The sequence below is a fragment of the Erinaceus europaeus genome, chromosome 14 (genome assembly GCF_950295315.1).
Source record: "Erinaceus europaeus chromosome 14, mEriEur2.1, whole genome shotgun sequence".
Taxonomy (NCBI): Eukaryota; Metazoa; Chordata; class Mammalia; order Eulipotyphla; family Erinaceidae; genus Erinaceus; species Erinaceus europaeus.
Window position 1 is genome coordinate 95,703,233 of NC_080175.1, and position 16,878 is coordinate 95,720,110.

The 16,878-nt window shown below is 37.5% G+C and overlaps 1 protein-coding gene across 2 annotated transcripts in view; it reads right to left on the reverse strand.

Annotated features, from left to right (window-relative positions):
* Window positions 1-4,793: 4,793 nt before the first annotated feature.
* The window catches only part of LIPI (lipase I), a 49,411-nt gene continuing 37,326 nt past the window's right edge, over window positions 4,794-16,878 (reverse strand). For both annotated transcript variants that reach the window (XM_060172143.1, XM_060172142.1), the window contains exons 10-11: window positions 14,194-14,367; window positions 4,794-5,513 (exon numbers count right to left, since the gene is read on the reverse strand). In XM_060172143.1, coding sequence (XP_060028126.1) covers window positions 5,426-5,513; window positions 14,194-14,367 — 262 coding nt within the window. In that variant the 3' untranslated portion in view covers window positions 4,794-5,425. The remainder of the gene's footprint in view (window positions 5,514-14,193; window positions 14,368-16,878) is intronic.

Consider the following 16,878-nt stretch of genomic DNA (forward strand, 5'->3'; position numbering starts at 1 on the left):
ATTCTACCCCAGCCAAGAGTCTCACATTCCAGAAACCTAAACCATGATGCTGAAATCCAAATTCAGTTCATCAACACCATCTGCCTAACCAGCTGTTCACCTCCCAGTTTTCCTTCTTTTTGTAAGAACCACGTGTTCATAGAGGAAAGAAGAATATGAATGAAAATTCTGTGCGCTAAAAGTTCTGAATTTTATAACCCTACAGAAATACCATTCCATGGTATTTTCTACAATATTTATGCCACTGAGAAAATCACATTATAATAGGACCCACACTTATACTTCTTTTTGTTTGTTTGTTTGTTTGTTTTATTTTTTGCCTCCAAGGTTATTGCTGGGGCTTGGTGCCTGCACTATGAATCCACTGCTCCTGGGGGCAAGTTTTTCCCTTTCGTCGTCCTTGTTGTTTATTATTGTTGTTGTCATCGCTGCTGTTGCTGTTGTTGTTATATAGGACAGAAAGATTGAGAGAGGAGGGGAAGACAGGGGGAGAGAGAAAGATAGACACCTGCAGATCTGCTTCACTACCTGTGAAGCAGCCACCACCACCCCACCCCACCCCCCTACCCCCCCCCCCCCCCGCAGGTGGGGAGCCAGGAGCTCGAACCCGGATCCATCAGCCAATCCTTGTGCTTCGTTTGTGTCATGTGCGCTTAACCCACCGAGCTACCACCCAGTGCCATAATTATACTTCTACGGATATAACTAAGAAGAATTACAAAGATAATTGTACTGTTTCTGCACATACACATACACACAAACACAAGCAAACAACAATATCAGGAAACTTAGAATGGCAGTATAATCTCTCTGAACAAAATATTTATTTTTCAGTGTAGCTCACTAAAGCAAACAAAATCCAGTTGTTCTTTCATTATATGAATCCATCATTTTCTGTCTAGTATTATAGGTAAGAAAGACAAAAATCTATTGATTGATTAGTGACTTAATTTTTTTTTAATTTTTTAACAAAATGTCATTTAAAGGAAATATGAAAGAGCAGCAATTAAGAAGAAGATAAAATATATAAATAGATTAACCCTATTACTACCTCCCCAAAATAACCAGATTATGTTAAGAAGACATAGAAAGACAAGCCTGAGTAAGTAACCAATGCAAAGTAGACTTCCAGAGAGATAAAGATTTAAAACATTCAGTCTCCTGAACCTGACCCCAAACATCATATCTTTAAGGCGATTTGAAATAATTTTCTATACGAGGACTTGTTATTCTTTTTATTTCTTGCTCCAGACAATTGCTATAGAATAGTTGCACTTCGTTTTGATAATCTAGAAAAGTACATTTTCCCTCTTTTACTTTTGAGCAATGTTATCCACAAATTGGGGGGGGGGGGAATCAATATGATAAAATGCAGTGTTCAAAGAATATGAACTTGAGACATAAAATAATTTACTTCTCTTACTACCTTTTCTTGTTAACTTCAATCTTGGAGAAAAAAAAAAAGTGACAAGGAGTCAAGTTGTGATGACTTCAGTAGAGTGTCTACATTACCATGAGGAAGGAGCTGTGTTCAAGCCCCTGGTACCCACCTGCAGGGGTGGGGGATGCTTCATAAGCAATTTAGCAGTGTTTTCATTCTGCTTCCCTCTCCATCTCCCACTACTCTCTCAATGTCTGTCTCTATCCGACAAAAGAGAGTGAGGGATGGTAGGAAATTATGAGGATATGGTAGAGCTTGGCAGGACCCCTCACTGAAAGATGGGCGCCTGAGGGGCGCAACCAATCCTATCAGTCTCTCTCTACTAAGAGGTCGAGCAAGGAAGGAAACAGCCTCCAGGATAGGCCCCACCTATCAGCCTCCCTGCCTCACAATAGCCCACTCCCTTATTATCTACATAATCATTGTTTTGCCTAAAAGTCCTTCCCTACTTCCTCACCCATTCCAATCCTTTCATCATATCTGACCAATCTTCTCTCTGCCCTCAGGACCCCACTCTGGCTGCTGCTGCTAACCTTGCTTCCTCGTTCCTTTAACCAATTAAACCTCTTGCTCAATAATTACTAGAAAAGTTCTGACCATCCCCAGACGTGTGTGGTATACACACGTCACTTCCTCCTGCAACCCTTTATAAACCCTGTTCAATAAACTGATTGTTTATTTGCTGTTCAATGAACAGATTGTCCATGAAGCCTTCACCGGGCCATCTCTTGCTGCGGCACTAGCACCAGGCAATGAGTCAGTCCCACAGGCTCACCCCTACTGCTCCGGAACATTCTTCTGGATCCCCGCATCTGGTGCTCAACAGAGTGGGTAAGCCCAAAGTTTGTGCCCAGGAAGAGACCTCCCCACCAGAGAGTCCAACAAGGGACAAAGAGAGAAAAAAGGGTGGAAGAAGAAGAAAAGAAAGGAAATGGCTGTCAGGTGTGGTGGAATTACTGTGCAGGCACCAAGCCCCAGCAATAACTTGGTGACAATGAAAAGAAAGAAAGAAAGAAAGAAAGAAAGAAAGAAAGAAAGAAAGAAAGAAAGAAAGAGAAAGAAGAGAGAGAGAAAGAAAGAGTAATTTCATATTGCAATACGAAAGCATATAAACATGCTATGCATTATTGTCTTCAAGTTATTTTGGAGTGATGTTATCATATATAGCAAGGGAATTTTTACTGTGAGGTTTATGGATTCCATTAATATGTTGTAAGACAAATCAGCTACTTCTTTACAAACTACACAAATCCCCAAGTAGTTAGGAATGTGAAAGTAGTCTTTCTTCCTCTAGCAACATCTACATAGTATTTTAGTTGTTGTTAATATTATGAACAGACGCAAAAGTTTCTGATAGAAACTCCAAATGATCAGACAGACACATATGTGGAAAAAATGATAGAATTCAGAAAACGCATTATGATATAAACTCAAGAAATTCAATTTAACATACAGACACAGATTCAAGAACACAGATCATGTTACCAAAGATTAAAAAAAAAAACAAAAAAAAAAAAACCTCCTAACTGGACTGCAGGGTATAAAGAATGATTTGAATGCAATTCAGGCTGAGGTGAGAAGCCCAGAAAGAAGATTAAGTCAAGTGAAGAAAAAAGTATCAACTCTAGAAGGCACACTGAATTTAAAGCAGTTGGGAAGGAGTCAGGCAGTAGCGCAGCAGGTTAAGCGTACATGGCGCCAAGTGCAAGGACTGGGGTAAGGATCCTGGTTCAAGACCCCAGCTCCCCACCTGCAGGGGAGTCGCTTCACAGGTGGTGAAGCAGGTCTGCAGGTGTCTGTCTTTCTCCCCGCCCCCTCTGTTTTCCTTTCCTCTCTCCATTTCTCTCTGTCCTATTCAACAATATAAATAATAACTACAGCAATAAAACAACAAGGGCAACAAAAGGGAATAAAAAAATATTTTTAAAAATCAGTTGGGAAGGATAGGTTTAAGAAGAATGAACCATATGGCCATGCAGTGGCACACCCTGTTAAGTGCACATAGTACTAAGAGCTTATACACATGCAAGGATTAGATCCCCACCTGCAAGGGGGACATACTTCATGAGTGGTGTGGCATGTCTGTCTTTCTCTCTCCCTCTCTATGTCCCACACCTCTCTCAATTTCTCTGCCCTACTGAATAAAAAAAAATGGAAATAAAGAAAAAAATAAAATGGCCACCAGGAATAGTGGATTCATAGTGCTGGACTATTTTTTGGATATAGGGTCTTTAAATAAATCCATTAGTATGGGTTTTAATTTGACTGGTGTTCCAATGAGAGGAAATTTATTTTTTCACTTAAATTCCATGGTAAGATTGTATGTTTTAGGGGTACGATTTCATACCTCTTCTAAGTATGTGTTACCAGACCATGCCCAGCATCAAGATGCCAATATCTGTCACAGCCCATCGGAGCCTGTCTTTACTTCCAGATCTCGTCCCATCATACTTTGAGCATCTTGGTTCTATGTTAGAACCTCAGAGTTTGGGTGGTTTTTTTTTTGTTTGTTTGTTTTTTTAGTTTGTCTGAGTTCTTTACTTGCTTTTTTAATACACCCTATTTAAGTGAAATCACCTGGCATTTGTTTTTCTTCTTCTGAGTTACTTGGCTTAGCATGTCCCCTTTCAGTTACAATAATTCTGCAGCAAAAGGCAAGATCACATCTTTTCTCATATTTGAGTAGTGTTCCAAGGAGAGAGGCCACAGGAGACATCAGACCTGTTTCCACTTTGATTTTGGACAATAAGCCTCCAGAATTCAAGGAAATAGATTTATGTTTGGTAAGTCATCCTGTCAGTGGCACTGTGTTATGGCAGTCCATAGCAAAGTAATATAATAAGAAATTAAAAAGCGGGCAGGGGTAGATAGCATAATGGTTATGCAAAGAGTTTCTAATGCCTGAGGCTCCAAAGTTCCAGATTCAGTCCCCTGCACCACCATAAGACACAGCTGAGCAGTGCTCTGGTAAAATAAATAAAAAAAAATTTTAAATATATATTAAAAAAAAAAGAAATTAAAAAGCTAGAAACCCTAACTTTTGCTGACAAATTTGTTAATCAACATACATAAGTGTTGGGGACAATCAGATATATGTGAGAAAGAGCTGATATCTACAAATTCCTGTATTGGACAAAGAGAAGAATATCAAGGACATTTAGATTAAATAATAATAAATAAAATAATAAGGTGATGTTTTGTAAATATAACCAGGAAGAGTTTGGTCCTGGCGAAGCACACAGCATATAGAACATAGGAGTCAAACATTTGGGGCTTGGATTTTGTTTTGTGTATATTCTCAGATAAGCTAGTTAAGTCTCAATAGCTAAATTTCTTCATCTGTTTCTGTATTCAATTTATTGAATCAATCTTCACCAAAAAAGTGTTAGGTGACTGAAACATGGCAGAAAAAAAGTGTTACTCAATATGGCACAATTAGTATGTGGTGAATGCAGAATGTGACCTTGAGCATTTTAAGTTCAGAGATCACTGATTTCTATAGAAAGAGTCTTTATTTTACAAAGAGTTATAAAAATACCAAATAAGTAACTAAACATAAATCATATCTATGTTAACAAGTTACATTTAGCCAAACAATGTCCTCATATGACAAATTTATAAGTCAAAAATATGTATTTATCTTATCACAGAAAGCTGGCTAGCATATCATAGCACTGTTAAGACAGTAAGTTGAGGCAGTAAATTTCTCCTTTATTCTCAATACATATTTATCTGTTAATAATGCACAACAGAGGGAGACATTCAATGGAGAATATTTGATTTAGGAAATAGACAAGGTACACAGAAATCAATAGCTTTAAAAATATGCTTGGCCATACATATTTTTATTTTCGTATATTTTGATTCTTAAAAATTTCATAAATAGAACTATTAGAACCCCCAGTTGAAGAATAGCATATATAATAAATGCTGGTAGTATTCTCTTCACAAACAAGTTGTAAAGATCTGACGGAAGAAGACATCTTAGATTTCTTGTGGCTTGCATGTGCTTGGGCTAAGAAATACTTCCTCACTTTCTTTAAGTAAAAAATTGTAATTGCAAAGCGGCGGCCTGTGAAGGACAAAAAAGAGAACTATTCATAAAGCGGCAGGATTTATTTTCCTCATAAGTAGTAGAATATTCTCTATCTGTATTTAGTTATTTCTTCAAATTCAGGGAACTACAACATGCATTTTTTTATCAGAGATCAGATAATTGAAAAAAATATCAGATTTTTTTTTCTTTCTCCATTATTAAGAAATAAGTGGAGGGCTGGAGCCCCAGTGGTGCAATCAGTTAACACATGGAACTTACACAGAAATAAGTGGAAGGATGAGTTTTACAGTGTTCTCAAAGGTGTACAAAGTTATGTCAATTCTGTCTCTTTTGCTATTTCTCTTATGAACTGAATGTGGCATAGAGGCTCAGAATATCCCTGAGCCATGGGTAGATACCATAATGGTTATGCAAAGAGATTCTCATGCCTGAGGCTCTGAAGTCCCAGGTTCAATCCCCCACAGCACCATCAGCCAGAGCCGACCTGTCAAAGCCTATGTCCAACAGAAATGCAATTACAGAAGCCAGACCTTCCACCTTCTGCACCCCATAATGATTCTGGGTCCATGCTTCCAGAGGGATAAAGAATAGGAAGCTTCCAGTGGAGGGGGTGGGACACAGAACTCTGGTGGTGGGAGTTGTGTGGAATTGTGTGGATGGAATCCATCTTAACCTACGATCTTGTCGATCATTATTAAATTAAAATTAAAAATTAAATCAATAAAAAAGAATAATGAAAACATATCCCTGATACACCTCATATTTGTTTCAAAGTACAACAAGCATGTCATGAGAGTTATTAATGAGTAAAATTCCGCAATCCGTAAGTAATCATACTGTTCATATATTTGTAACTTAACATTTTGGTATTTTTGTTTATTTCCTATAGCAAAATAATAGTTTGCAATCCCGTCACTATTGAAATATGTTCCATTGGTAGTATAATAAATACATATTTTTATTATGTGGCTCATAGTTATTAAACTTCTGCATGCATATTACAAAACAATATAAACAGACCCCTAATGATTACCAAATTAAATTTCACCAGAGGTTCTGAGGGAGATTTATTTTTGTATTGTGGAAAGTTCATTAGTATCACTATCATCACTATAATTTTAATGTGATTTATTGTATGTAACTAATAGTTCCTTCTCCCTAGATAATACAAAATTTTAAAAGCAATAACTTAGAAGTCAAGGTGCAAGACATATTGAAATATGAGGAGAAACCAAGGTGTTCGTTTTTATTTCTAAAAAGAATACTATTACATTTCTAGTTTTAATTTACCAAAAGTAATAGAAGTACACATTACACTAATGAAAGTATAAATTTTAGTAAAAAATAGAAGAAATCTAGTGATAACACATTTCTTTAAAATTCAAATACAATCTAGATTTTAATTGTAATCCTTATATGTTATACAAAATGATAAGAAATACATATACTTTTTAATTTGCCAAAGCACTTACATTTACCTGTGTAAGTTTGAATATTATTTTTAAAGTTACACAAGACAGCTCCCTTTCAGCTTTCTCTCTCTCAATTTCTCTCTGTCCTACCCAATAAAAAAGGAAAAAAATGTCCTTGGGAGCAGTGGATTCATAGTGCCGGCACTGAGTCCCAGCAATAACCCTGGGAGTAAGAGTAAGAAATAAGAAATACACATGCACACACCGTTTGGGGTATAGGACAGCAGTGGAACTCCTATATATTATGAGTTTGAAAACAATAAATGCACGCATTGAGGAACAAAAGTTTGGTCATTTCATAAAAGTTAAGTGTACACATACCAAAGGACCCAGCAATTCCACCTTTATTTTTTTTTTAATTTCTTTATTGGGGGGATTAATGTTTTACATCAGCCAGTAAATACAATAGTTTGTACATGCATAACATTTCTCAGTTTTCCATACAACAATACAACCCCCACTAGGTCCTCTGTCATCCTTTTTGGACCTGTACTTCCTCCCCCCCCCCACACCTAACCCTAGAGTCTTTTACTTTGGTGCAACATACCAACTCCACTTCTATTTTTTTATCTAGAAATGAAACTGTTTATATAAAGGCATATATGGTGTGTACATCTTTACCACAACTTTCTTAATATATATCAGTAACTGTGAATATGTTATATGCCCCCCAAGGGATGGAGAGAAAAAAATCAACTGTTCTATACCCACCAATATAATGAAATACTATTCAACAACTATCCACTGATAGAAGCAATGCCATGAATACATTCTGCGTGTATGAAATGACACACTTACAAGACCACTCTTCATAATTCCATCTATATTATGTTCCAGAGAAGTCAAAGCTAGAAATAATAGTTGTCAGCAAGATTGGGGCTGGAAATAAAGGAGAGCTGCACTGGGCAAACAGTTTCCATGATTGACACAAATGTCTCCTATCTTGTTTGCAGTCATAGTCATGAAGCAGGGTAGGGATGTCTGCTATCTGAAGTCCTGAGGGATCACTCACCTCTGCACTTCTGTTTTTTTTTTTTTCCAAGAGAAAAATCTTTGTTTCCAGATACTGTACGTAATGACAAAGGGAATGTTGTTCCTCAGACTCTTCTGCCCCTTCTGTCTCATGGCTGCTATTTTTTAAACTCTCCAACATGCAGAGATAGGGTTGGATATCTCATGGCCCAGATTCTTGACTTACAATATATCTTTTTTTTTATCTCTCTATTTTTAAATACATTTATTGATTGATTCCTATATTCTTCTCCTCAGAGGAAGATGGAAAGATTTAAAGGAACTGAATGAGTATCTTACCCACCCAAAGTCTCTCCCGGAGAAATTTAATCTGTAGTACTCAGTGATAGAACTATGTTGCAGGCCCTATTAGTTTGTTACAAAGAAGTGATTAGTTACTTAGTGGGTGCCTACACAATTTGCAACAAATTTTTTAAACTCACACCCACAATAATTTGGCAGCAATAACTTTCATTAATTGCACATTATCTGCATGGACAAGTCTAAATTGGAAAGGCAACTAGATGATTACAGCAATTATCTAGGTAATTAAACTTAAAGTATACATTTAATCCAAGCATCTGTTAGCACTCTCAGCCAACAAGGATAGTCAATAATTTTGCTAAACCACCACATGGTTATTTTTTGTTTCCCTAAAGAAAAGCAATTTTATCTAAATTTTATAAATTTACTATGTTTTCATAATCTAGGTATTGCTTAGGTTTTACACAAAACAAGGTTATGATCATGCTTACTTTTAAAATGTTAACACATCTCAGTGATTTCGCTCTATTTCTTCTTTAACTAATGAAATATTTGCATGCAATATCATTCTATGCAGAGCATGATTAAGAAAATGGTGAGTTAAATATAGTAGTGGGCACACCAGTTTGCCTTTCTCCTTCTTTCCTTCATATAAGAAGTGACTAAAAATGGGAAGGCTATCAGGGGAGGGGGTGGGGTATGGAGAATGGGTGGTGGGAACTGTGTGGAATTGTACCCCTCCTACCCTATGGTTTTGTTAATACTTTCTTAAATAAAAAAAAAAAAATGACCAAACTGCCAATGCCTATGTCCATCAGAAAAACAATTACAGAAGCCAGACCTCTCACCTTCTGCACCCCATAAAGAATTCTGGTCCATACTCTCAGAGGAATAAAGAATAGGGAAGCTTCCAATGGAGGGGATGGGACATGCAATTCAGGTGGTGAGGACTATGGAATTAAATTCCTGTTATCTTACGATCTTGTCAATCGTTACTAAATCACCAATAAAAAATGAGAAGGTCACAGAGAGAACAATATGTTTCCAGCCTTCTATATCAAGATGTGAACACCATGTAGTAAGGAAGAATACTTGATGCCCAACCTCCTTGATGTCACTCTTATATTGAACATTCCACAACTGACTCAATAGAATGGCAAGCACTAACTTAGAAAGAAAAAAACAAGTCTTATAACCATATCCTTAATGTTTCAAAGCTCCAAGTACATTGTACTCACATTGTTATCTGTGTAAACAGTAATTCTAGATGTTATTATAATAAATAAGCTGTGTGATTCTGCATAAAGTGTCTACTGGTCATATAATTCAAATAATCAAATGCATGATCTATCCGTAGGTGTGACAAAATATTTATAGTTGTTATTAATTATTTGTAGGGTTACACATGAATTAAAATTTCCAAATGCTTCAAGGTGAATATAATTTACTATATCAACTAGTACAACCACCTATTCTATAAAATAAACTAAAAACTGTTGTTAAAAACCAAAAAACCAAAGTAGCAGCAAATAAAAATAAAATTTAAACCTAAGTAAATTGTGTCTTCTAATCATTATGAGAACAGTTCTAAGAAATCTTATATCAAAATATTTTCCCCTTAAGGAATATGCATCAAGATTCATAACACGACAAAATGATTACGATTACTGCAATAGAGTTGGTCAATATTCGCTTCAAGTCACATAATAACTGTCCCTTTTTTCATGTGAGAGAATAAGACACTCTCTTAGCAGCTTTAAAGCAAATAATAGAGTATTGTTAGTTATAATCACTACATACTATATTACTTCCCCCCAGAACCTGTTCCATCTTATAATTCTAAGCTTAACTAATGTAAGTCTGTCTGTCTCAGAGTCCACTACTCCAGCCTGGCAGTGTTAACTAATTTATTTCTTTTCCCTACTTCCAAATCCTGGTACTCACTCATCTAGTGTGTTTCTATGAATTTGCATTTATCAGATTTCATATGTAAGTGACTTATCTGTCAAATATCATGTCCACAATATCCTCAAGATTCATCTGTTGTGATAAATAACAGAATTTTCATTCTCATAACTGAATAGGGTCCCATTGTAATTGCATACCGTATCTTCTTTTTTAAAATGTATTTTCTTTTTGAAAATATTTTATTCATTTTATTTTTGAGACAGATGCAGAGAGAGAGAGACTCAGAGAAAAACACCAGAGCCCTGCTCAGCTCTGGCTTATGGTGGTGCGGTGGCTTGAACCTGGGACTTTGGAGCCTCAGGCATGAGAGTCTGTTTGCATAACCATTATGCTATCTCCCCCACCCTGATATCTTCATTTTAAAAAAAAAATATTATTATGGATTTAATATTGATCCACAAAATTATGATAGCAGGGGTATAATTCCCCACTATTCCTGCCACCAGAGTTCAGTGTCCTCATTCCCACCATTGGAAGCTACGGTGATTCTCCCAAGGTCACAGATGCAGGTTGACTATTATTTCAATAACTATCTGTCTATATTTATATTTATATGTATTTGCCCACTTTCCAATGTTCCCATCTTCTCTTTCATCTAAGTTACATGCCACACCTACTACTATTTCTAAATGTCCTTCCTGTTTTCCTCGTTTCTTTCCAGATCCTGATGGATTTGGAGTTCAGAGCCTTTTGTTTATGTTCACTTTATCTTTTCTCCTTCACTGGGAGTACGGGCCGAAATTATTTTGGGGGTGCAGAAGGTGGAAGGACTGGCTTCTGTCATTGCTTCTCTGCTGGGCATGAACATTGGCAGACCAATCCATACCCCCAGTCTGCCTCTATATTTCCCTAGTGGGAATGAACTCAGGAGAGGACAGATTGGTAAGTCAGTGCCCAGGGAAGTCAGGATGGAAACAAGATAGCATCTGCAACTTGGTGACGAAAGAATGCCACATTGTCTTTAATCCATCCATATGTAGACATTTATACTGTTTCTAAATCTTGGTTGTTGTAAATAATGTTGCAATAAGTATGGAACAGTAGATGTCTGAGAATTTGTTTTCATTTTCTTTGAACATACACTCAGAACTGAAACCGTTGCATCATGCAACAGTTAATTTTTTTTTTTTCAAATTCCAGTGTCACTTTATTGAGGAAATATTGAATGTTGTTCACAGAATGGGTATGTTTCACCCTCAACCAAACCATCATCTTATTCCAGTACAAGGTCATTCCTTTTATGAGTCCCAAATCAACTGTGGTAGACTATCCCTAAGGATTACCCTGCTTTGTCCTCTGCTGTCTTAGAGCCCCAGTGTGTGAGATTCAAGTCATTTCTATAGTAGCTCGGCCAATAAAAAGTCTCCGTTAGTGACTATACCAATTAATGCGGGAGAACACTTTATTCAGAACAGTGTGAATAATTTAAATGCAAATAGCAAGGAGAAACTACAAACTTTACACTCATTTGACTTACAAGAGGACCATTATTTTCCTCAGAGATGTACTAATGGAGAATAAGGCAGGGGAGGGGGTGGTCTGTGGCACACCAGTTTAAGGCCACCTACTAAGAAGCACAAGTACCCGCTCAAGGATCCTGGTTCAAGGCCCCCGCTCCCCACCTGCAGGGAGATTGCTTCACATCTTTCTCTTTCCCTATCTCCCCTCCCCTCTCAATTTCTTTCTGTCCTAACCAAAAAATAAAATAAATAAAAATTAAACAAATGGCGACCAGGAGCAGTGGACTCATAGTGCAGGCACCAAACCCCAGCAATAACCCTAGAGGGAAAAAGAGAATGAGAGAGAGAGAGAAAGAGACGGAGAGAGAGACTAAAGGAATATGGTGATGCAAGAACCTCATATTGAAATTTATGCTTGGAGGATTAGGAATAAAGCTTCTACTCCTATGCTTAACAGAAACTTTGAATTTTTAAATTAATTAATTTTATGTTAATGAAAGAGATACGCAGAGAGATACACAGAACTAGACAAAGAGCTCAGAACACTGCTCAACTCCGGTTTATAGTGGTGGTGGGGACTGAACCTGGGACCTTGCAGCTTCAGACAGAAAAGTCTTTTACATAACCATTATGTTGTCTTCTCAGCTCTGTTTTGAATTTTCAAGATAATAAATGCAGAGCTCATTTGGATGTTTTTCCTAAATCCTCTCAGCTAGTTCCTCAGATATGTCTGTCTTATTCTTCTATCACATTTTTCTCTCACTCCCTTTGGCATGATTGGGCAGGAAAATTGTTGCTAATGTTTCTATTTGAATGGCTCATATATTTTTGTATTTCAACAAAAAACAAAGGACATTTTGTGTTTCTAAATTTCACCCCCCACAATTATTTTCATTGTAATTACATATAACTTACTGACTTTTGAATTTACTAAATATACTTATAGAAAAAAATATACTCATAGAAAAAAAAAGGCATAAAATGCCTTATAAAATCCTGGCTAGGATTTCTAGAACTCTCATCTTACAAACATGGAGTCCTGAGTTCTAGGCACTGCATATCTCTCTCTCTCTCTCTTTTTTTTTCTCTCTCTCTCTCCCCATATATGTATGTATATATATACATATATGTATATATATATATATTCTCTCCTTTATTTCATGTGAAATGAATTTAAAAATCTATGAAACAAAAAACTTACATTAAAATAAGTTTAAGTTCTGTTGATACATAGCTCAACTGAAGTCACATTATTACCAGTTATTTTTCATCCAAACTTATTTTATATGTTAAACATTGATAGAAAACTAATGGGGAAATCAAGTATAGAAATGTGAGAAAATAAAGAAAAGCAAAGGTACTGTTGTTTAAAGAAGAAAAGATTTCTAGAAATCCATAAACCCATTGATATCAGTTCTCACTTGATACTGACTGTCATGGATCCAAATTGACAGATTCTAAAGTTATCAGAAATCATTGTAATACCCATCTTCCCTTCCTTTCTCCATTTCTCTCTGTCTTCTCCAATAATTACAACAAGGACAACAAAAGGGAATAAGTAAATAAATAAACATTATTTTTTTAAAACGGTATATTAAGAAAAAAGAAAGAAAAGTAAGAACCAATCAATTGTCTTCAGGAATGTGGTTCCTATACTCAAGACATCACTTGTTTCTATTCTGGAATGGAGTTGTTTGTTATATATCAGACAAACTAAAACAAGTGACTATAACACTAAAGAATAAGAGTCTAGGGGCTGGGTGTTACAGTGTGCAAGGACTTGGGTTTGAGTCCCTGGCCCCCAGCTGCAGGGAGAAAGAAAGCTTCATGAGTGGTGAAACAGTGCTGCAGGTATCTCTCTGTCTCTCTCCCTTTTTATCATCCCCTTCCCTCTCAATTTCTGGCTGTTTCTATCCAAAAATAAATTAAGAATAAGATTCTACTTGTACTGCTATTTTAGAGATTCTAGAGTTCCACTATGTTAGTATATTTTGGAGTTGAATCTCCAATATACATAGAACCCTGGATAAAGCAGGTGAAAATGAACGTTTTTTTTTTTTCACTTCCTAAATTAAAGTAATAAGTTTGGTAAAAGGAAAAGGAAAGATCTTTGCGAAGCACCGAATGCTATGTTCTGTGACTGTGTCTCATCACAGAGTATTCTATCACTGGCTATTATCTAAAGTGCTGTGTGAAAGGACCCTCAGCCATTCTGTAAATGTATGCACGATTCAATAACTTCTTTTTTTTTTAATTCAATAACAACAGACATTTCACTTTTTTTAAATTCCATCAAGCATTTTTTAGGATTGTATGTGGTTTGTTTGAATAATATGATCCCAAACTCATGCTGAAAATGAGTATTGCGTCTCTTAGATACACTAATACTTATATAAAATGTTATTAATACAACACATACTAAGAAAATATTAAAATACATAAATCATAATTATTTATTAGGGGATTAACAATTCCAAGATTAAAAGGTAATTTATTGACATTAAAAGGCAGCTTTCTTACCTCTCTGGATAGGTCAGTGACTTCAACATGAGGCGATGAATGTTGTAGCCGCATGTGAAACACAGATGGTTTGAACTCTGAAAATAGGTCAAGCCAATTCTTGAAATATTTACATCATTCAAAAACTGAGCAAGAACCTTGACTTCCTGAAATTTATAAAATGATGTGCTTTTCCTGGACAAAAAAAAATGTATATTTGACATTTTAGTAATGAGAAATGCAGTTGTACCTCTCAAACTGATGTAACTGTAACAATGTAGATAAAACAAATCTTATAGAAAAAAAGAGAATCAAGAAAATACGTGTGATTTATTAAGACAATTTAGATAAATTTAAGTTAATAGCAGTAATGCAGTCTTCCTCACATAGAAATATTTTGGGGATTACTGTGGGGAGCAGTGAAACCTCTTGCTTGTCACACTAATCATCTAAATTATATACTTGTCTAGGGTTAGATAAATCACTTATATTTCTATGTAGATGACCAAATAACTATCACACTTCCATACATAGATGAGTGATGCAAATAATAATCTTGTGTTGTTCTGTGTATGCTTTACATTGGGTTGTTCTAGCTCTCCCCCTGCCAAGAAAATTGGTTCAGTCCTGCTAGTTTTCGCGGGTCCGCTTGTCCCTGCCCCAAGGAACCCTGAGAGAGTTCCAGAGTTCGAGAGTTCTTGGTGCCGCCGCGGGGGAAAGAGGCAGCAGAGTTTTGTTTGGTGATTAGTTTGGTTTAGTTTATGAATCGTTGTTCCTGAATAAAAAATACAGCTTCCCTGCCCAGCCATGTGTCCTCGAGTCTCTGTTACCCGCCCGTGAAGCTAGCCCAGCCAGCTGGAGCCTCCGAATTTTAACAACAAATGGCGCCCAATGCGGGGCTGACCTGCGCATCTCTCAGATAAGTGAAGACAATTTGGCTACCTATGTACTATGGCCTTCTCTTCTGCTTGTGAAGAGATCTCCAAAGGCCTCTGCCCTTTCTTCATGAGACTGTTTTGCTGTTTCTGGAACATTTATCTCTGGACCACTCTGTGGTTTCCACTCTCTCGGGCGCACTCAGAACAGCCAGCAGAGTCAGAAAGAGCCAGAGGGCAAGAGGCAAGGCGCGGAGCTGCCATTTCCACCTGGTGGAGCAGCCAGCCAGCCGGCTGTGACCAGAAAACCCCGTGCACCATGCCCGCAGCCCCGCAGCCCACAGGAGGCCGACGCCAGCACACAGGAGCCCGACACCAGCACACAAGAGCCCGACACCAGCACACAAGAGCCCGATGCCAACACGCTGGAGCCCGATGCCAACATGCAGGAGCCCGATGCCAACACGCTGGAGCCAGATGCCAACACACTGGAGCCCGATGCCAACACACAAGAGCCTGAGGCCAGCCCACAAGAGCCGGCTCTCCACCGCATGGCGCAGGACACTGGACGCGTGATCCCTCCACGCTGCTCAGCCACTGTGAGCAGGACAGCAGACATGACAGGGCCATGGGGCAGGGCCGTGGTGGCCTATCATGGCCACCACCCCAGGGCACCTCGGCCCACGCCTTCTAAAAGGCTGGCCTGCCCACCCTTGGGCTATGAATTCTATACAGATTCCAGACCTCCCGGACCTCCCGGGCTCCCTGCCAAAACTGGGCACTGTGGCCGAGATCCTCAGCTCCGGTCTGAAGGCAGACAAGCTGGAATATACAGAGATTTTTGCAGAGATTGCAACCTGCAATTCCTTGAAGTGGAGCTGCGTGGGAGGCCACCTCCAGATGGTGACCCCTGCCAACAACTAAGACAGTACAGATTTAAATTCGTGTTTAAAATGACATGTCTTTGTAACAAAGGTTTCTCTCCTTGTGTATTAATGACCATGTTTATGTGTGTGTTTAAAGTTTGGTAAACAGTAACTTTAAGGCTAAATTCTTACTAGTCAAAGTTAAATGAAAAAGGTTTTCAACGTAATTCTCATAAAGATAAAATTAACTTACATTTAAAGTCTGAGGTAAAAATTAGTTAACAATCAATATATTTTAACTAAGTTGGTCTAAACAAGACCTGCACACACCTAGGGTGTGTCTCCATCTTGAATGGGTATAACAAAAGGTTAAATAGACTTGTTGATATATAAAACTCTCAATTACCTTCTCTATTAGAAATGGTAGATTGCACAATGGCTATGCTAATTATTCTCATGCCTAAGGTTTCCTTTCCTGTGCACACCTAGGGTGTGTCTCCATCTTAAATGGGTGTAACAAAAAGTTAAAAAGATGTTGTTTATATCTAAAAGTCTCAAATTCCTTCTCTATTAGAAATTTTAGATTGTGCTGTGGTTATGCTAATAACAAGTTTTGTTTCATAGTAAGTAAATTGCAGCCAGCTGCCTTTGGGACTCTAAGCCATTCCCCACCCCCATACAAATGCCTGTCGAGGCAAGTATGCCCCCCAGAGGCAAGAAATGTTTTTTTTAAGCTGATAAAGTTTAGCCCACAGAGGCAAAAAAGATGGCCCCCTCAGGCCTTCCCTTGGCAGCACACTGGTTCTTGTTACTTGCTTACATGTTTCTCCATGTTTGTGCCAGCTTCTTTTTTTTTAAATGCCTGTACGATATAGGTTTCTGTTCACCCCACACCCTTGATACTGTAGTCATTTAGTTAAAAAGAAAAGGGGGAATTGTTGTATGCTTTACATTGGGTTGTTCTA